This window comes from Mastigoproctus giganteus, chromosome 1, assembly GCF_048544385.1.
Source record: "Mastigoproctus giganteus isolate SK-2022 chromosome 1, ASM4854438v1, whole genome shotgun sequence".
NCBI lineage: Eukaryota > Metazoa > Arthropoda > Arachnida > Uropygi > Thelyphonidae > Mastigoproctus > Mastigoproctus giganteus.
In genome coordinates, this window is record NC_143575.1 from 217,385,527 (window position 1) to 217,407,277 (window position 21,751).

Below are 21,751 nucleotides of genomic sequence, written 5' to 3' on the forward strand. Positions count from 1 at the left end.
TTAAAAAAAAAAAAAAAAAAAAAAGATGAATATGTCAAAAATACCTTGCATTAGAAATATGCCTTAAAGGTAAAGTAGCACTCTGGAGTCAATAGACTGAATGAGTGAGATGGATTTCAAAGGAATGAATACCACCTCAAAATTAAGGTTCTCAAGCTTAGGGCTGATTGGGTGACCTTGAGCATTATCAAGGATGATTAACCTTGAATTCCAGTTCCTTCTCTTGCAGATATTTCTCAATCTTTGTAATAAAGCAGTATTAAATGTAAAACTTTGTAATGAAACCAGTCCAAAAATACAGCCTCAATCACACTGGTTCTTTTTATTCAATTTATAATAAACTGACAACAGGTTTTTTTTCTTCCTTCTCAAAAGCTAAAGGGTTCTCAGTACAGTTGTGAGTCATTTTCACACATGGTGATGTAGCTCTTTGAGGCTTGATGCCGTTGTCTTGATTTTTGCAATGCATATCCTTGTTGGCATATGGCTCACCCTTAATGCCATTGCATTAGCATTTTTTTTGGGTTTGCAGCCTTTCTTCAAAATAGCATTACATAACTTCCAGATCATCTATAACTTCCATGGCAGTCATATGGTCTGCAGATATTTATTCTCCTTTCAAGCTTGCATTGTGCAACAAAAGGCACCAGATTCTGAGCTTTCCATGGTCAAGCAATCTGATTGCATTATCTAACGTGATCTCAAAAGCATTTTCCTAGAAAAGAATCATTCTTCTTATTTAAGTCATAAAATTCTGCAAACTTCAGTCTTACAAGTAACATTAAGCAAAGTCAGGAAGGAAATGACACCTTTCCTTTTATATTTTTATTCACTAAGACAATTAACCTAATATTACTTGGGCATTCATGGCATTACACCTGCCTTCCTGGGGTGGTAACCTCAGTGGAAGAATTAATCGTCAGGAGTATAAAATGGACTTTGTGACTTTTCGCTTGGTAAAGCAAGCATACTCTTATTGACAAAGACCATGTAACTCCTCAACCCAAAAGGATTAAAAAGGACATCTTCTCCACAAGATGTCCCATCCTTCATAATGCTTCATTAACTGGGGGGGTGGACTCAACCTTTTAAGCAAGCTTTTTCTATTTCTCATTCGGAAACGTATTGGTTAAAAATTGTTAAAAGACTTCAATTAGGGGATCTTTTGATAGAGACATCTAACTAAAGACAGTCAAAGCAGTTGTTAAAACAAATTACTTTTACTGATTCCCAGTTAGTCACTCCTCACACGTTCCCAAACACTTCTTCCAAATGAGTTATAATAACAGAGTGGGAATTATTAACCATCTCAGAGGAAGAAATAATACAAGAGCTTAGAGACCAGACAGTTTTATAGATCGAAATTTCTAGTCAAAATGTGTAATGTCTAGAAAAGATGGCAACCTTTTTACAAGGTGCATTATACGTACTTTAAGTACCCCAGTTCTACTACAAACAGTTAAAGCGGGATATTTGTCATATTGAATCCATTCAGATGTATCAAACTGTATCAGGTGTTATAAATATCAAAAATAAAGCCATTCAAAAGCACCTTGCTGAGTGAAGTAATCTGCCTTCACTGTATGAATTCAAAGAACATAGCCAATCAAAGTGTACTGCCACCTTTCCTGTCTGTCCAAATTATCCAGCCTTATATAAGATGTGTGAATTATGGAAACTTGGGGGGGGGGAAATGCAAAATCAAAAACAAAGTAGTATATATGGAAGCACGAAAACAAATATTAGCAAGTATGCCTGCTGTCAAAAGCTATGAACAATTACTAGCTAGACGTCTCAGTTTCTCTGAACGTCTCTATTGCCATGTGGGCCAATCAGTACTGTCTTCCACTCCACCAGTTATATCTTCAAGCACAGTTAATGAAAAAATGAATACCTCAATAACTGTAATACCTGCGAACAGACAACCCCACACCATAACTAATAGAAAAAAACAGTTGCATTCCACAAATATGGAAATTGATCAAAATCATGTGAAACTAATGCTACATGCAAAATGATAATATGGATGAAGCTAACCTGTCTTCTCAAAGAAGGACAAATGAAAAACAGAATTCATTTCCCCTAAGATAAAATGTATGTAAAATCAAATAACAGCAGCCACCAAAACCAAGTAATGCTGACCTTGATACTGGAATTGCCACGACTTTCATAGCATTAGAGACAAGTTAGAAGATCCAATACATTTTGATCCTGTAGGAGTATGCCAATAAAAAAACTTAACTAAACTTCCAGGTATCTCCCAAGTTTCAGAACCACACCATTTACAGATGTGAAAAAAGTACAGAGTTGCCATCATATGGAGGAGTTACTATTCTGGTTAGCTGTAATATCCCATCCAGGCCTATACCTCTGTAGCATTCATTGTTATTGTGATTGCTATAATTCTGACTTCTACATAAATTCCATCAAATTTTTCATGTGTATGTTCTGATCTTGATCACATAGCTCAATTTAGATGTCCACTTTGTATTCTGGGAGATCTGAATGCCAATTATCCATTATGTGATCCCCTTGTATGAAAACCAGCAATCTGCTAATAGAATCGTTACTCAACAATTACCAATTTACTCTGCCAAACACAGGATCTCATTCCTATATCCATTTACCATCACGTACTTCTCTGGGCATCTCCATATGCTCTCTGAGTATGGAGTAGTCAGTGTTGAATGAATTACAGCAGTGATCACTTCCCTATTATCTGTAAAATTCAAATTCAGTTGACCTTTCACCCAATTTGTCACATTACCTGAAACTTTCCTAAATCAGATTGGAATAATTACACAAAATGCATCCAATTTGATTATAAGATGATTATATTCAAACCACATTTGAAGATAGTATTGCACACCCATTACTGATAAAATATTAGCAGCTGTTACTGTAGCAATACAAAAAATCACAAACAGATAGACAATGAGTCTGCAGCCCCTGGTGCAGTAAAGACGGTGTCCTTGCCAAATCATGGAAGAATAAAGCTTGGAATCAATTTTGCAGATTTCCCACTATAACTAACCTCATATAATCACAGGCTCATGAAATGTACTACTTGTTTGATGTTTGCAGATTTCTCTGGAACAAGACATGATACAGCCAGAGGGTTTGTCTTATTTGTGTTTGATCTGGAGAATGTGAGAATATTAGGTATCAGCTTTCTGATGGGTGTTTATGAGAGCTTGAAGAACAGGGCAGATGCCCTCACATGAATTAAGTTGGGGCCCATCTCATTGCTAGAGCTTACATCTGTGCATCAGGCAACCATTGCCAGGGAAACAGGAAATATAATGTGCATAAAGGATAGTTGGAATAGAACCAGGGTATGTCTGCCAGGCACAAAAGTTGATGGCTTTAGAGCAGATATCATCTTAAGGGCATTAAAGGTGATATTGTTGTACAGTACATGTTGGCACTAATGACATCAAGAATATAAGATCTGAGGACATAATTAACAAGTACAGGGAAATGTTGAGAAAAGGTCTCAAGTTAGGGTTAAATTTAAGTGTCTGAAATTCTGCCCAGACATGATAGGGAGTACATGTTGAGAGCCTTGACAATCATTTTGGTTCTGGAGACACTGTGCAAAGCTCATGGGGTAGAACCTTTTTCATCATGGCCTGTGTTTGTTAACAGGAGAGACTGCTTCTGCAGGGATGAGATACACTTAAATAGAAAGGGTGTAAGAATATTTGCTGTTGCTATTGAGGCAGTGTTAGATAGGTTGGAAAACTGCTAGCTTGGAGGAGATACGATGACTAATAGATTCACAATAGCCATAGGCAGAAGTGAAAGTGATTCTTTCACTGCTTCTAATAGAACATGCAGCAGCCTGGAAAAATAAGGTACTGGGGATTTTGGGGCTTGCTGTGGCTCATGAAGAAAATACATGGGCTGTTTTAGGGTAACTAAAAGTAAGAACAGGTAAGTGCATGTATACTTGCATGTACACTAATGCTAGGAGCATGGTAAATAAATTTGATAGATTTGAAGTGCTGATCAAGTAATCAGATGCAGACATTGTGGGCATATCAACAATGTGATGTTTACTCAGGTATAAGGAATGCAAAATATGAATATGGGGAGTACAATGTATACAGACAGGAGAGAGGAGGGGTTATTCTTTTAGTTAAGAAACCCATAAAATCTAAGGAAGTGAATCCAGTTAACATAGGTGACCAGTGCAATGTTGAGGCAGTTTGGTGTGACACCAGCACTGTGGAAAAAAATGAGTGTATGAGTGTATTATAGGCCTAATGACTGTGATGAAGACAGTGAACACCTGTACAGAGAAATAGAATGGGTCAATAAATCAGAATGTCTTATAATGCAGGATTTTAACTTTCCAGATATTGACTGGAAAATTTTGGGTTGGTCGCTTGCAGACGCAAGATTTTTGTGGATTTATTTGATGAGAAGCAACAAGAGAGCATATAAGAGAAGCAACAAGAGAGCAATACCCTTGATCTGATTAGCAGCAGTGATTCTTTATGCATTAGGAATCTGCAGATAAAAGAACCACTATGTGGCAGTGATCACATTGTATCGATATAGAATTTACTTAAAGACGTAACTACCATCAAGGGTGAAGGGAAGAGTTTTCTTTGTTTTTAAATTCTAAGAAATGGGACCAACTAATGATTTTGCCAGCACCAAATCCTAAATGGGACGCATTCAGAGAAATAATCATAGAAGCTATAAGGCTGTTCATACCAATTAAGAAATAGTGTTCAAGGCTTAGACCTAAATGGATGTCAGATGAACTATTGAGACACGTGGCAGAGAAAAAAAATGCATGGAAATGCATATAAATTATCAGGTGATACAGAAGCCCATTAAGCCATATTAGGCCTAATTTCTAAGTTTGCAAATGATACAAAGGTTTGCAGGGTAGTTAATGACAGTAATGAAGGTATGCTGCTGCAACAGAATCTAGAAAAATTAGGCAGATGGGCTGAGAAATGGCAGTTGAAGTTTAACTGACAAATGCCAAGGTACTGCACATGGGTAGCAGTAACCCCAGAGTAACTTATCAACTGTGAGGTACTACACCCAGGGTAGTATAGAATGAAAAATACCTGGGTAATTGTGCAGTCAGCCATGAAATTCGCTGAGCAGTGCAGCATGTCAGGTTTTGTCAATGTTATACTGGAATTTTGCTAGCAGTGATAAGGAGGTGATTATTCCATTGTATAAGGAAATGGTCAGGCCAGATCTTGAGTTCTTCATACTAGTCTGGAGGCCTCATTTTAGGAAGGATACAGAGAAGGGCAATGAGAATAGTGTGGGAAACACAGGGGTGCTCTTACAAAAGAAGGCTTAAGTTCTGGAAATTGCAGTGTCTGGGAGTCAAGGCACCTGTGAATTGATCTGATGTAGGTGTTTAAGGCTTTGAATAGTTCGAGAAAACTCAGTGCTGATGGGATTTTTCCTCTTGCTCAGACTATGCACATCAGGTGGCACAAATTTAAATTGAGGAAGGATGGTTGCGTAATAATTGTGTGGATGTTTGCCTTCAGCCATTGGGTGATTAATTGATTGCTGGAACAAGTTTCCATCTGACTGTTGTGGAAGTTAATAGTTTGAATAAATTAAAGGAAGAACTATACAAACTATTAGAGGTGATGGATATGTGAAATAGGATTTTTTTTTTTTTTTTGCTAATGCTGTATAAGCTTGCTTTCTTGGATCGTTTGCTTCTATTAATACTAATACTACCTTCAATGCCGACCAGGCTAGCCAGGTGGGTAAAGTGCCTGCTTGGCAACCCAAAGGTCACGAGTTTGAATCCCGCCTCGGGCTTGGATCAGAGTAAAATGCAAAAATAACTTTGGGAAGTGCATTATAGCCACGGAAGCCAATGCGCCAACAACTGAAAAAAAAAAAAAAAAAACTACCTTCAAAGGTCTTAAAGCTGAAGCTCAACAAGTTACTAGGAAAGTCAAACAAGAGTGTTGGAAGAAATTTTCTTCAGCCATTACCAAAACACTGATCCAAGCTTAATCTGGTTATGAATACATGTTTCGAATGACAAATATTAGTGGAAATCCTTTGCTGAGGAATCTATCTATCCTTCCCTGCTGAAAAAGTACAAGTCCTAACCAAGTCTTTCTTAGAAATATTAGCTTATATTGCATATGACTCATACTTTCAGATATTAAAGCTGATGTTGAATAGCACAAGGGCAATTTTGCTACCACCACTTCCTATCCACATAACAAATTTTTATTTTTAATGTAAATAATGTCGTCATCATCAGCCATTTTCAATCCACTGCAGGATGAAGGCCTCTCCAGCAACTTTCCAGTTATTTTTGTTTTGTGCAAAGGCCATCCATTTACTACCCACAAACTCATGAATTTCATCTCTCCGTCATTGTCTTTCAAGTTTTCTTCTAGCTCCTCTTGGGTACCATTCTGTTATTTTCTTAGTCCATCTGTCATCATGTCTTTGAGCTATGTGTCCTGCCCAAGACCATTTTAGTTCTTTAGTTTTGATAAGAATGTCCTTTACTTGAGTATGCTGCCTAATCCATGTGTTTCTCTTCTTATCTAAAAGTCTGATTCCCTATATAATTCGTTCCATTCTTTGCTGTGTAGTTCCCAGCTTCTCTTGCATTCTTTTGGTGAGTGCCCAAGTTTCATTTCCATAAGTCATGGTGGGGAGTATACATTGGTTCATTCTTTTACGTTTCAGACAAATTGGGATATTGCTCTTCAGTATGTGACTATATTTCCTGAATGCTATCCATCGAAAATTTATTCTTCTCTTGACTTCCAGCCATTTATCATTATTACAGCTAATAACTTGTCCCAGATAAGTATATGACTTCACCTAAGGTATTTTCTAAAATAGATTTCAATGCAGGGTATTACCAAATTCCCCTAAAACCTGAGCAAAAGGAAATATTTGCATTCAGCACCCCCATTCGGAAAGTTTAACCTGACCAGAATGCCCCAGGGGGCGAAAAATTTGGCAGCATCATTCCAGAGCATGATGAGTAATATACTGTCAGAGTTACTGGGTAAAGGTGTAATTTGTTTCCTTGACAATATCTTAATTTACTCTGAATCTGGAGAAAGGCACCTAAAACTGCTAAAAATTGTGTTCCAGAAAATGGAGGAAGCGAATTTGAAACTAGAGATCGAAATGTAAATTCTTAGTGGACAAAGTAGAATACTTGGGACATACTATTTCACAGGAAGCTATCCGCCCAAGCAACAGAAACATAGAGATGATCTCTAGATTAAAGCCTCCCAAAAATGTGAGGGAAGTTAGATGAGTCTTAGGGACGGTAAACTTTTATAAAAGATACATACCTAACAGTGCCGAACTTCTGAAACCACTAACAGTACTGACAAAAAAGGGGGTGAAATTTTGTTTGACTGAAGAAGCCATGGAGGCATTTACTAAAGTAAAGGAACTGCTAACTAGTCAACCTATATTAATCCACCCGGACCCCAACAACGTATTTTATCTTTGTGACACCTCATTGAACGGGATAGCGGGAGTGCTTGAGCAGGAGGTAGAAGAAGGTGGGAGGAAACCTATCGGATATTGTGGACGACCCTTAAATAAGCATGAGCGAAATTACTCGACGTGCGAGCTGGAGGTTAGCGATAGTTTTCACTCTAGGGAAGTTCAGATACTTAGTATGTGGAAGGATGGTGAGACTGCTCCGAATATTGTATCAGATAAAGGATAAAAATGCGAGGTCGATTCGTTGGAGTTTGTAAATACAAGAATACGACATACAAGTAACCTACATCCCTGGCAGACAGAATGTGGTGGCCGATTACCTAAAGGGCTGAGTGTGAAAAGGTTGAGGAGAGCTCCAACGCAAACATAACAGAAGAGGTGGCGACTCTGAGAGAAAAGGAAGACGACGTGCTGATAATTGGAAACGCCGATTGGGATGTAGAGGCAATAAGGAAGGCCCAACAAGAGGATACTAAATTAAGAGAACTAAGAGGAGTAGGAAAGGAAAAAAAACTTAAGAGAAAAGGAATGGGTTACCAGGTAAACCACCAGGGTCTATTATTACACGTAGGGGCGACAGACGAGGGTTAGAGCAAAAAGTTAGGCTAGTAGTACCAAACAAAATGAAGCAGTGGATATTAGAGACACATCACGAAAGCAAGGTCATGGGACATTACGGAACGGATAAGACTCAAAGGAGAATGCGGGAAAATTATACATGGGAGGGTTTAAATGCAGACGTGAAGCAATTTTGTAAAACTTGTCATACATGTCAGGTCAGAGAACCCTTCAAGGGCCAAGCCCCACTACAACAACACATTCAACCCACTCAAGCATTTGAAGCAGTAGCATTAGATATCATAGGACCATTAATCACTACAGAGCGAGGGAACAAGGTATATTCTCACTATAGTAGACATATTCACCCGCTATCCTGAAGCAATTGCTTTAAGGAACCAAGGTGCAGACGCAGTAACTAGGCATTTGTGGAACATATCGTGTGCAGATACGGTTGCTGCAAGAGCATACTTACCGACAGAGGGACTAATTTTCAGTCCGAACTGGTAATTCAATTATGTCAGATGCTACAAATAAGGAAGTTGAGCACAACCCAATACAGGCCACAAAGTAATGGACTCGGCGAACGGTTGAACGGGACTATTAAGAAGATCTTGACATCCCTAACAAATAGATCTGGAAACGATTGGGACTTGCAGCTGCCTTACTGCCTTTTTTTGCTATTAGGAACATGGTACATAAGAGTGTAAAGGAGAAACCAAGCTATTTATTAATGGGATTTGACTCTTGGTTACTCCTTGAGGTAGAGTTACAGGGAACCCGAACGGAATATAGGGACGTAAGTGAATTTAAAGGAGAAATCGCCGCCAGGTTTGAAAGGGCCAGAGCACTGGCAAAAGCACAAAGTGAGGTAAGTAGCAAAAAACAGAGGGAGAGGCTAAACGTGGGATGAAAACAGAAGGCATTTGCAGTAGGGGATTGGGTATTAATTAAAGAGAGCAACCGGAAGAAAGGGGGTTGGAAGAGAGGGGCCAAGGGGCCATATAGAATAATAGAAAGGTTATCGGAAGTTACATTTAAGGTAAGGGAACTCGGGCGAAGTGGAGAAACTAGAATAGAACACATGGACAGGTTAAAGGAATATTTATTTTTAGGGGAGGAGGATACTTCTGGGACTTCCTAATTAGGAAGAGGAACCCAGGTGGACTTAAGAGTCAAGGAATGCACCAAAGGGAAAGAGGGAGCAAAAAGAACTAACTGGATAGACACCGAGCGGTGAGACATACTGACTACTTTAGATTGAATAGGGGTGGTTTCTGTGTCCGGAACTAAAACAAAGATAAGAAAGGGGAAGAATTTTTAGGGAAGCTATAGAGCTAATAGATATTCTAGAAAATCCCCTAGAAGGAATTTTCTACAGAAAAGGAGGAGGGATTGTAAGCTTAAGCTTATTTAAAAATATATATATATTTTTTTATATAAATAAATAAATTAAAATTAAGATAATAATAATAAAATATATGGGCGAAATTAACATGGGAACATTCTGATTAATTAGAAAATTTCAGTGAACAAAAATTATACACGCAATGAACAGTTGTAATGGGATAAGGAATAGTCATTAGGAAAATAGCTAAGGGCGAGACCATATTTCTCAGAAGTATGATGAACATTCGACTTCCTGAGGGGGGAGGTCAGGTCGAAATTCAGGGAAATTTAGGTAAAGTTCAGATATATAAGAACTGGTTCGGTGGCAAGTTGTTGTTGTTGTTGTTTGGTTTTTAGGAGCATTAGCAACTAAGGCCGTATTGCTCCAGGATATGCGGTGGTCATTCCTTAACCTTTCCGCATCCTCCGTATTTGGTGGTGACGGGCTCGAACCCCGGTCTAATCAAGAAGCGTGTGCCACGCACTGCTGCTCCTTCCCACCTGGCTACGGAGGCGCCTCGGTGGCAAGTAAGTGAAATTTTTTTGGAGTTAGCAAGTTGGGAGGCAGCGAGTAAGTTAGTAGTCGAGAGAAGTCGTGGTTGGGAATTGTTGTTAGGTGCAGATATGTAACCTAGTAGTTCAAAGAGAGTAGATAAATTTATAGTAAGTGGGCCGTTTAGTATGAATAGGCCACGTTAAAGTGTGTTTGGTCGAGGAGAATCTTAGATAATAACAAGGAATCAGATGTGGAAGCTATTAAAGAAAGTGCCGGAAGATCAAGGAGCTGGTCCAAAAACTCGGAGAAATGAAAGTTACTGTAAGTACTGTTTCGTATTATTATTCCTAGTCAAGGAAATAATCCAAAAAAAGGGAGCAAGGCATTCTGAAATCCTAACTGTGATAAATTTGACTAGCCTAGGAGGTAGCTGGATAATCAAATTGGATGTCATAAAGAACTATATATTATTCAGTTTAGAATGAGATATAGAACGGACTTGTTGAAATTCTCTATCCCAATGGGGGAACATCTGTAATATGGAAAGGTTTTCTTGTGATAAATTTTGTATGTATTTAAGTCAGTTTCCATAATTAAACATGCTAAATTTTTCATGGTATTGTCAATTGTCTCACTAAATTTTCTAGCTAAATAAATAAATTGCCTGGAATTTTGTTAATGCAGTCAGAGGCCCCAGGATAACTTGTAGTTACCAGATAAAATTAATGTAGGTGAAAAAAATTATGTATAAATAACTAATTATTTATATATAATTAGCTAGCTAATGAGTCGATCGCGGATTTAATTTTGGTCGATCACGATGAATTTTAAATATACAGTCATTCCTCGATTTGTACACCTTGTGCAATGAAATTTTTGAGATGGTAGATCACGGTACATTTTGAAGGAAAAAAGTAGATCGCATCACAAATTAAGTTTGCCACTCCTGGTATATAGTATTACAATATGTCATATGATTTAATGCAATAGCATCATTTCTATACACAATAAAACAACCAAATTGTGCAGTGGTCTCATTACATAACATCATTACATTACACCCCCCACTTGGCATTTCTCACATTGTGAAATTAATTCATAACTAGGTTGTCAGCTGTTGTGCCATCAGGGTACCTACTCACTCACTGATGAGGGGCCAAATAGCTCTGAAATGTTGCCTGGGTGGTAGTACTTACTGAGAATAAGTAACAATAATCTTCTCCACCATACAACTGTTACTTATTCAAGGTATAATGAGATAGGCAATTCAATGTGGTGGAATTCACAATATGAGATATAATGTAATGATGCCACTGCACAACTTCAATTGGTTTATTTTATATAGAAATTATGCTGCTGCGCTAATTTATATGACAGTAAACTCTTTTTCCATTCTGAGCTTTTTAGCCCTAAATCCTACATGTACACAACATTCTTATGAGATCCATACCTAACATCCAGCATGACCAAATATGTTCATGCCACTTGTGGGAAAATATATACCATTCCCACCCATGGGTAAATTAACCATTAAGTGCAAGACTTCAGAAGATTACCTATGACCTACCAATAGACCAAGCAGTTTTTGTACTAACTTAGCTTAGAATTTTTATTAGACTTGGAATATACTAATTTCCACTTAGCAATACCCTTGAAATATCTCAATGCAACTACATAACATTCATCATGCAGTTTTAAGCCATATCTCTGTATATATACAGATACTTGAAAATCATAAACATAGTGGGACAACATCACTTTCCCAGATATCACCTTATACAGCAGCTGCTACAGTAATGCAATATACAGGGTGTCTCAAAAATATTGGTACAAATGTTTAGGGGAGGTAGGTAACATGTAAAGGAATGTGAATTGCATAGGAACCTATAACCGGAAACGTCACGGGAAAGTAGTAGCAGAGACACAAGAAGCAGAAATGACACAAGACAGTAATTAGTGGCAAACATTTATTTGACATAATATTAACAATGGAGTACGAGATGGATGCATTTCATGATGTTACAACAGATGCTTGAAGGTTCCACCATGAGACGCGATGCATGCGTGACACGGTCGAACACACCTGGAGTTTCTTTGACAGTAGCAGCAGTACAGACGAGTCTCGCCACGAGATCCATTTCCATCTTCACAGGCGATTCATACATGATAGATTTGAGGGCCCCCACAGAAAGAAATCAAGGCTCAATAAATCAGGTGAGCATGGGGGCCAGGCAACGGGTCCACCACGGCCAATCAATCGATGCCCAAAATGCCTGTTCAAATGGTCATGAACACACCTTCCAATAATGGGCAGGCGCCCCATCATGTTGAAACCAAATGTTGCATCTCACATTTGCTGAAACATTGTCAAGTAACCCTGGTAGAACTTGTTCAAGAAAGAGCCGATATTTAGTGAATTCATGTGGGATGGTAACAGGTATGGGCCGACTAAGCAGTCACCGACCATTCCTGCCCACACATTTATTGCGAAGCGATGTTATCGCTTCGCAATAAATGTGTGGGCAGGAATGGTCGCCCCCATGCAAGCACAACATCGCTTGCCGCATGGCAAGCGATGTTGTGCCACATGGGGGCGCACACCGTGTGGGTTGTCTTGAGCCTGCACATGAGCATTGTGCTGATTGAATAAGCCTTCCCGAGTGAAATAAGCCTCATCTGGGAACAAAACATAGGCTGGAAAAATCAAGTCTTGAACACTTTCTTGGAGAAACCACTGCGCAAAAGCCACACGTGCAGGATGATCTTGGGGGAGCAGTAACTGAACCCTTTGGAGAGGAAAGGGGTGTAGGGAATCGTCGTGCCAGACATGCTGTGCACTGCAACAAGACACTCCTAAGGCAGAGGCAATGGCACGTGTGCTGGTAGTAGGATTATTCTGGACGGCATTCAACACACTTTCTTCCATGGCGGGAGTTCGCGTTGAACGTGGTCTGCCCGGACTACTCCTGTTACCTCTAAATGACCCATAATTGCATAAATTTTGATGCACACGCACAAACAAATGGTGGTCCGGTACATGTCTGTCTGGGAAGCATTCTCCATAAATTCGTTGAGCAGCTCATCCATTCCCTCTGCTAATCCACACACTAGGTGCATGTCTGCCAGCTCACAGTTCATATATCGATGCATGCTCTTCGTGCAGCGACTACTGCATAAATGAGTAAACCAGAAATTTTCTCTCTCGTGAACTGATGAACAGCACCGTCTACTGACTTACGGTGACGTTTCCGGTTATGGGTTCCTATGCGATTCACATTCCTTTAGATGTTACCTACCTCCCCTAAACATTTGTACCAATAATTTTGAGACACCCTGTATATACAGTTGAACTCTGTGCAGTAAAGATAGCCTTAGACTATCTGAAAATCAAGCAACTAGAAAATATTGTCCTCACTGAATCCTTAAATATCTTACAGGTTTTGCTGAGCATGTTTTTAGTTCTTATTAGTTAATTAGTTTTCATCCAATTTCCTTTCTCAGATTCAGTGTATTTTGGAAGAACTAGAAAACAGCAGAGACATCACATCAGTCTGTGTTGGATTCTGGGGGAATGGTGGGTTTGCAGGTAATAAGCTAGCTGATGTAGCAGAAAAATCAGCAAAATTTCTTCATTCCATCTTCAGACTGCAGCCCAATAATTTGACACTGCTTCCTGACACTATGGAAAATTAATTGGAAAAAAAAAAGAGAATCATGGACTATAAGTTTGATACCCCAAAGACCAAAGAGGTAGCCCTAGCCAGACTACAGTTAGGACATTCATATTTCAGCCACTCTTATTCACTCCAAGCATATGAGCCACCACGATGCCAAACCTGCAACCACACTTCAACCATCAAACACATTCTGTTAGAGTGACAAAATTTTGAATGAACATTGGCAAGTCTTTAGGAATCACTGTAAAATATATGACTCTCTCTCTCACTCTCTCTCTCTCTCTCTCTCTCTCTCTCTTTTAACCCTTTCACAAGTGAGGTTCTGGACAGTATGTAGGCCTGAAGGTTTTTTTCTTTTTTTTGAGAAATTTGGAAGTTTGTAAAAATTAGAAAAATTTATGCTTAAACGTATATTAACTGGCATCTTTTGCATCTTGTACAAGTGGTGTTATTACAGTAAAATCTTCACTAAAAATCACATTTTTTTTAAAAATTCAGTTATTTATTTCTTAAAAATTTACATTGTGACATATTATTACATGCTACAGTAAATTGTCAAGGATGTGTACAGTACTTCCTTTGAAATAAAAGGTTACAAAAGCAGTTATAATCAAAGATTTGTTTATATCTGCTATTATAATCGAAGCCATTGCTTGTTCCTTTTAGTACTATATTAAAAATTGGTTTCTTCGTAAACAGAGCCTAAGTATGGAAGAACATTTGCTATATAAAAAATTGAAAAATCTCAAAAGTTTGTTTTTTGAGAACTCCAAAAGAAAACCTGAAAACATAGCTCCTGACAAATTTCATGGATTTTTTTTTTTTTTTTTTTGAACAAATTCTTTGGTGTTAAAAGTTGAAAAACAGTGTATTTGTGTAAAATATAGATGGAATAAATTTTAAAGCATATACCTATAATTAGAGCTTAGGATTTTATACCTGGCATATAAGATGATCTTAAAATTTTAGGTGATTTTTTAGTGTTTCAAATGGCAATTTATATGCCAGAATATACAGTATTTTTTTTTTTTAATATTATAATTTCCCATTTTGACTTTAGCTGAACATTAGCATAGATTATTTTAAATGAAATCATGATCAAAATTTTGTATTAAAAAATGGAAAAAAATAAAAATAAAAGTTTGCCACTCTTTTTTTTTTTTCTTACACCAATTTTTGAAACAGTTTTAAGTATAAAAAAACTCTCCCAACAATCTGTACATATTGTTATAATTTATTGACATTAAATTGAAACAACCTTTAAAAATGTATGTATATGTTCATAGTTCACAGAACCCATGTAGGAAATTTGTATATGTACATTTTTAATCGGCCCCGAGTGCCAAGTGTTTCCGTGGCCAAGCGATTCTCGTGCGTTTAAAGAGCGTTTTCTGGTAAGCGACTAGGTTCTATTTTGTTTTCTCACTTACTTATTAAACCTTTTTGTTAAGTAGCTTCATTTTCTTAAAAACACTAAGAAGTGAGCCCAGAAGAAGGAAAGAACCTTTTTCTTTAATTTAGTACTACTACTAACTATATTAACCTCTACGCTTGGCCACAAGCGGCACTGCTCCTGCCTCCCCGTGATGGGGCCGGTAATCTGGGTGGTAAAGGCAAACCCCCAGGGCCAAAAGGAGCTAACATGGATACAAATAGTTATCCCCCTTTAGAGCCATTGAGCTCAAGACAAGAGACTTCCGACATTGACCATGACTGCGTTCACCCAAAAAGGCTTCGAACGGAAGCAAAATGTCCAAATGAGATACCGAATTTCTTGGTGGTACATTCGTTATCTGCCCAACCTGTAGGCAAGTTATCACCATTCTTGATACAAAAGTGTTTAGTCTATTGCAGGGTCACCAAAAATGGTGAAGCGACTACAATCTGGAGACCTCCTGATCGAAACAGCCACCTCAAAACATTCTGAGCGGCTGTTAAATACAACATCATTTGGGGGGCTGACAGTATCAGTTACTCCCCACAGAACCTTAAATTCATCAAGAGGTGTGATCAGTGAGTGGGACCTAATTACAGTCTCCGAAGAAGAACTACTCCAAGAACTTAGTAGTCAAAAAGTAACAAGTGTAAAAAGAATTTATGAGTAAAAAAGATGGGAATCTAACTCCAACTGGAACCATCATTTTAACATTCAGTACTCTAGACTTACCATCCTCAATCAAAGCTGGCTATTTGAATTGTCGTATTAGACCATATATTCCGAATCCTGTTCGTTGCTTCAAATGCCAGAAATATGGTCATTCACAACAGGCATGTAGAGGTGACTCCATTTGTCCCATCTGCGGAGCTAAAGAACATACTCAAGCTGATTGCTTGGCCGCAACCGCTGCATGTCCAAACTGCAAGGGAAATCACCCTGCCTTTTCCAAATCTTGCGAATTATGGATTACAGGGAAAAAAATTCAAAAATATAAAATAGAAAATAAAGTTACTTTTCCTGAGGCACGTAGGCAAGTTAGGTTGAGCATGCCTAGCAGTCGATCCTACGCTGTTCGTACTAGAGACTATGTATCTACTGGAGCACAAACAGATGTATCAATTCCGCCTAATACCTCAATGGCTAATTGGCTTAAATCTACTCTTTCAAATTCAAAAAAGGAAAATCCTCAAAATAAAACTAGCGAAGCTACAAATACCCCAATCAGTATCCCTAGTGATACTGAATCGGTCCCATATGACACAGAGCAAAGGAAATCTGACACATGTTCAAAACAAATGGAAACTCCCACCAACAGTATGGAAGTAGATGACCGTTTAGATAATGGGGAGCCGATTTTGGAACTCCATGCAAATGACACCATGGATTCTGTTCGCCCCTATTTCCCGAAAAAAGATAAAATAAAGCAAGACAGATCGAAATGCTCCACTTCTAAAAAACAGTCAGAACAATCGACCACAACTAAACTCAAATAATGTCTAATATCATACAGTGGAACTGCAGAGGACTAAGAAGCAATTCTGACGACATAAAAGATTTACTGATTAAATATAATCTGATAGGAGTATGTCTACAAGAGGCTTTCTTATCATCTCAAGCTTCACCAAAATTTACAAACTATACAATATATAGAAAAGACAGGATTTCGGAGTCTCCTGCTCGCGGAGGAGTAGCTGTGCTTATAAAATCAAACATACCGTCCAGGCAAATTCAATTACAAACTAGTCTAGAAGCTGTGGCAGCACGTATTTCAATCGGTATATCAATTACCCTAACTTCTATATATATATATATATCCCCTTCTCAACCATTGTCAAATACAGAACTTGATAATTTGGTTATGCAACTACCATCTCCAATCTGCCTCTTTGGTGACTTCAATGGCCACCATCCATTATGGAGGTTGCCTGTGATTGACACAAGAGGCAAATTAATAGAAACATTCATGAATAATAACAACCTAACTATACTAAATTCTGGATCTCCCACTTATATTCACCTATCTACAGGATCTACTTCTGCAATAGACTTGTCAATCTGCTCACCAGCAATTCTCCCAAGTATGACATGGTCAGTGCTAAACTATCCTCTAAACAGTGATCACTTCGCAATCCTTTGCTCATTACAAACAAGGGTAACTGCAAATCTCGAGCACCGATCCACCTGGAAGTTCAAGAAGGCAAACTGGGAGAGCTACTGTACCCAGGTCCAGTTAGACAGGAGTTATGTTCAGCAACATCCAATTGAAGACGTAACTAACTACATTACCAATCAGATACTAAATGCAGCAAAAAATTCAATTCCGAAGTTACGACCTCACAAGTGCTCCCACCATAACAACTGGTGGAACACAGATTGTTCTAATGCCAAGCGTGAGAAAAACCGTGCTTGGAACAAATTCCGTAAGTTTCCTACAACCAGTAATCTAATAGAATACAAAAGACTTAAAGCCAAAGCAAGGCAGATTAGGAGAAAAGCCAAGCGTGACTCCTGGATCTCATTTGCCTCAACTATCACCAAAGACACTGACCCACGATTCATTTATAGAAGAATTAAAGCGCTAAATGGAAAATTCATTCGACCACCCTCTCCAATACTCTGTTGGAATGGAAAAGATCTCTTGGCATCTAAGGAAATCGCGAATGCGCTAGCAGAATCATTTTCTTCAATATCTGCTTCTGCTTCCTACTCCATCTCCTTTCAGTGCATCAAGGCAGATGCAGAACGCCGCAAAATTAACTTTTCCACACGGCTCTCACTTCCATACAATCAACCATTTAATATAACAGAACTCAAAGAATCCTTAAATAAATCTTCAAATAGTGCTGCCGGCCCAGACGATGTACATTACATCATGCTAAAACAATTACTTGAAGAGGACTTACGTACCCTGTTGATCTTCTATAATCGAATCTTCTCAGAAAATGATATGAGAATAAGCCACATGAAAATCGTCCTGCTTCACTCAGGATCAAAGATCTTATTCAGAGTTGGAATATTGATTTAGCTGATATTTTTCAGAACACAACTGCACCTGTTCCACCCTGGACGTATGTTTGTGCCTCACATGATACATATTTTCTCCAGTGGGGGAAGAATGTCATACCTCCCAATAACATGAGACAGTTGCACTCAGCCCATGCTACCCTTAACTCCGATGCATGTAAAATATATACCGATGGGTCGAAAACTGATAGTAAGGTAGGTGCTGCAGCTGTTTTTCCTACATGTACAATTTCAGCCACACTACCTTTATCATGCAGTGTCTTCACTACTGAACTTTATGCCATCAAGTTAGCACTTAATAAGATTATTGAACTTTGCATCTCACCCGCAATAATTTACACTGATTCCCTCAGTGCTATCTATGCTATAAGGAAGAATTTCTCCTCTTCTCATCCTACATTGAAAGAAATTCATTCCCAACTATTTTCCTGTGGTGCATCCAATCAGTCAATCAGCTTTTGCTGGATCCCTGGCCATTCTGGCATTCCGGGAAATGAAAGTGCAGACTTTGCCGCTAAACATCCTCAACCCACTCTCTCACAACATCCTCAGGTCCCATACACTGATTACAAGCCTGTAATTCGTAAAGCATGTTACGACAACTGGTCACAGACATGGAAAAGGAATACTAACAACAAACTTTACCAAATAAAACAAGAACCAAAGCTGTGGCTCTCTTGCTTCAGACCAAACAGACGTGAGGAAGTGGTGTTGGCAAGGCTAAGAATTGGACATACACATCATACCCATCTCTACTTGCTATTGGGAGAAAGCCCACCTCAGTGTTCATCCTGTAACTGTCGGCTTACAGTCCGCCATTTTCTGCTTGATTGTCCCTTGCATTCAACCATCTGGTCAAACACATTTCAATCAGTTTCCAGGCTTAACGTATCACCTGATTTATCTCATATCCTAGGAAACAGTGCAAATACTGAAGAACTTTTAATATACTTAAAATGTATTGGCCTATACAAAAGTATATAATTTAACAACAATAAAGATAGGGTCATGCAATTAAACGATAAATAGACACAATTTGGCCTCAGTTGCCCTTGTGTCTTTAAACCCAATAACAACAACAACATTTTTAATCACAGTATGGTTTAAGGAATTATTAGGCAACAGAGATATTATCTTAGATTTCTCTACTTTCCTGAGAACAATACACCTTGGACACTAGTGCATTGTGACTCCAACTGCCTATGCACCATAGCTCTAAATGAATGAACAATCAAACAAGTATGTTTGGATGAACAAATGAACATGTACGATTTATTTATCTGAAACAGATTTAGGTATATGATAATTTCTTAATATACATTATGAATAAAGATAAAGATTAAATCCACATAACTATGGTAATAGGTACATGTGCACATTCATGCACAAAGTTATAAATACCTACATTAGGAGAGGGGCCATCATTGACAGCTGTTACTTACTTCCTTTTCTTGAAAGTTTTTTTTGTTTTTTCTGAAACCAAATATGACATGAGATATAAAAATTCTGAGCACCTTTTTCTTATATGGATGACTTCAGAGAAAATTAGTAGAAAATTTAGAAAATTCTGTAGCCAGAGTGGCTATGCTGTTATTAGACTAGTCATAGTATTAAGCTCAGTGCAATTATGTAACTGCTTACTTATATTAAGCATTGTATCAAACTTTTAATTTCATTTTAGTGATTTTTTTTTTTTTTTTGTCTGATATTATTCTATAATAATTATCTTGAATTAGAGTCGATGTGCACAGATGCAGCACAAATCTGACAGAATGGAGATGGAAGTAATGGAGGCCAGAATATACCGAGGTGCTGAATTAAATGGAGATCTTTCTGATGATGATGATGCTAATGGTTAGTGCATTTTTGCTTTTAATTTGTTTTGAACAAATATATGGAATATTAGTTATCATTTTCTTGAATTATTCAAGAAATTATATTGGATATATGACTTTAGACCAATACTTGTTACTCAAGCTATAATAACAGTGTAATCTAACACAATGAACTAATTAATTAAATTGTGAAATCTCTTGTAACTCCACGTCTGCCAATTTACTCATGAGTGTGTATATTATAAAGGATTTATGTTATTGTACACAACATTGATAGCATTTTGCAGTCTTTTGAAATTTTCAGACAACCTTGATGATGCAAATGCAATATCAATCACCAGATTTATAAAGCATTAACCAACACACTCACCTTCAGCTAAAAAAAACTTATAAAAATGTCATTGTAAAGTAGTTAACTATGAGCATGCTTATATGTGACATCATTCCCTTGCTGATAATAATCCTGCTTCCTGCCACCATAATGAATTGCTGGCCTATTAAAAATCTTGAATGTTTTAAAAGAAACAGCCCCCAAATACTGAGAAACTGGCATCAACTTGATGCTGCTCTAAATAAATTATTAATTCCTTTTATGACTTAAACTGAACCCACAAAAGTCTTCCCATTTTGTTTTCTTCAAAAAATGAGTATGTTTCTAATTTAGGTAATATAATAAGATAGTATGAATCAGAGCTGTAATACTCAATATGTTCTACGTTGATAATAATATTAGTAAATTAATAAGAGGAGTCTACCTCAATATAGTACATGGAACACTTCCGTATGCTACCCTCCAGAAATTAAAACGAAAAAAATCGACAACTTACCGGTACATTAAAATAAAATATAAATAATTAAAGTAAAATATAAATAATTAAATAATCAATTTAACACAATTCAAAATCAAATCAAAACAATTAAAATTCAAATTAACGCAATTAAAAGAATCTAACGAAAAAATTCAAAACGATTTTCCTTCCTCTCTTCCTGGTTTGAGAGGAAGGAAAATCGTTTTGAATTTTTTCGTTAGATTCTTTTAATTGCGTTAATTTGAATTTTAATTGTTTTGATTTGATTTTGAATTGTGTTAAATTGATTATTTAATTATTTATATTTTACTTTAATTATTTATATTTTATTTTAATGTACCGGTAAGTTGTCGATTTTTTTCGTTTTAATTTCTGGAGGGTAGCATACGGAAGTGTTCCACGTACTATATTGAGGTAGACTCCTCTTATTAATTTACTAGTAATATAATAAGAGAATAAAAGATCACAAAGAAATTTAATTTCTTTTATACACCTTGACCTCAATCTCCTGTTTTTATATGTATACTTTCTAGAATGAAATGGCAGTTTATATGCATATAAAGGACCTCAACATTAAGAAGAATTTTGATATTTTAAATATTAAAGTCTCATGAAATGGAATTTATATGAGAATGGGTTTTGCTTTAAAATGTTGAAAAACATGCATGTTGGGGAAGCTTCTGGTGAGTGTGGGCTTGGCACACCCAGGGTCCTGAGCTGGATATCATCATTCTTCTCTTCCTTGGTGATTCCCTTTTATTTTCTCTCTCTCTCTCTCTCTCTCTCTCTCTCTCTCTCTCTCTCTCTCTCTCTCTCTTGGGATAGTTCAGAAATTTTTTTAGTTTTTTTTGGCTGGTGCAGCATAAGCCTCGGGCTTCCTTGCACCATATGGCTAATAATAATAAATCATCAAATTTGGCTGAAACGAATATTGAATTTCACATTACCAGATGTTTTTCCTTGGTTGTTATGTGTAAAATAAAGCAGTCCATTCTATATTCTCTCCTCGAGTATGGCATTATACAGGAAAGAAT

The 21,751-nt window shown here is 37.5% G+C and overlaps 1 protein-coding gene across 1 annotated transcript in view; it reads left to right on the forward strand.

Moving 5' to 3' along the window:
* Positions 1–21,751, forward strand: part of Mhcl (Myosin heavy chain-like) — a 938,273-nt gene that overhangs the window by 620,321 nt on the left and 296,201 nt on the right. The window contains exon 22 of the mRNA XM_090376088.1: positions 19,810–19,927. Within this exon, the coding sequence (XP_090232214.1) occupies positions 19,810–19,927 (118 nt within the window). The remainder of the gene's footprint in view (positions 1–19,809; positions 19,928–21,751) is intronic.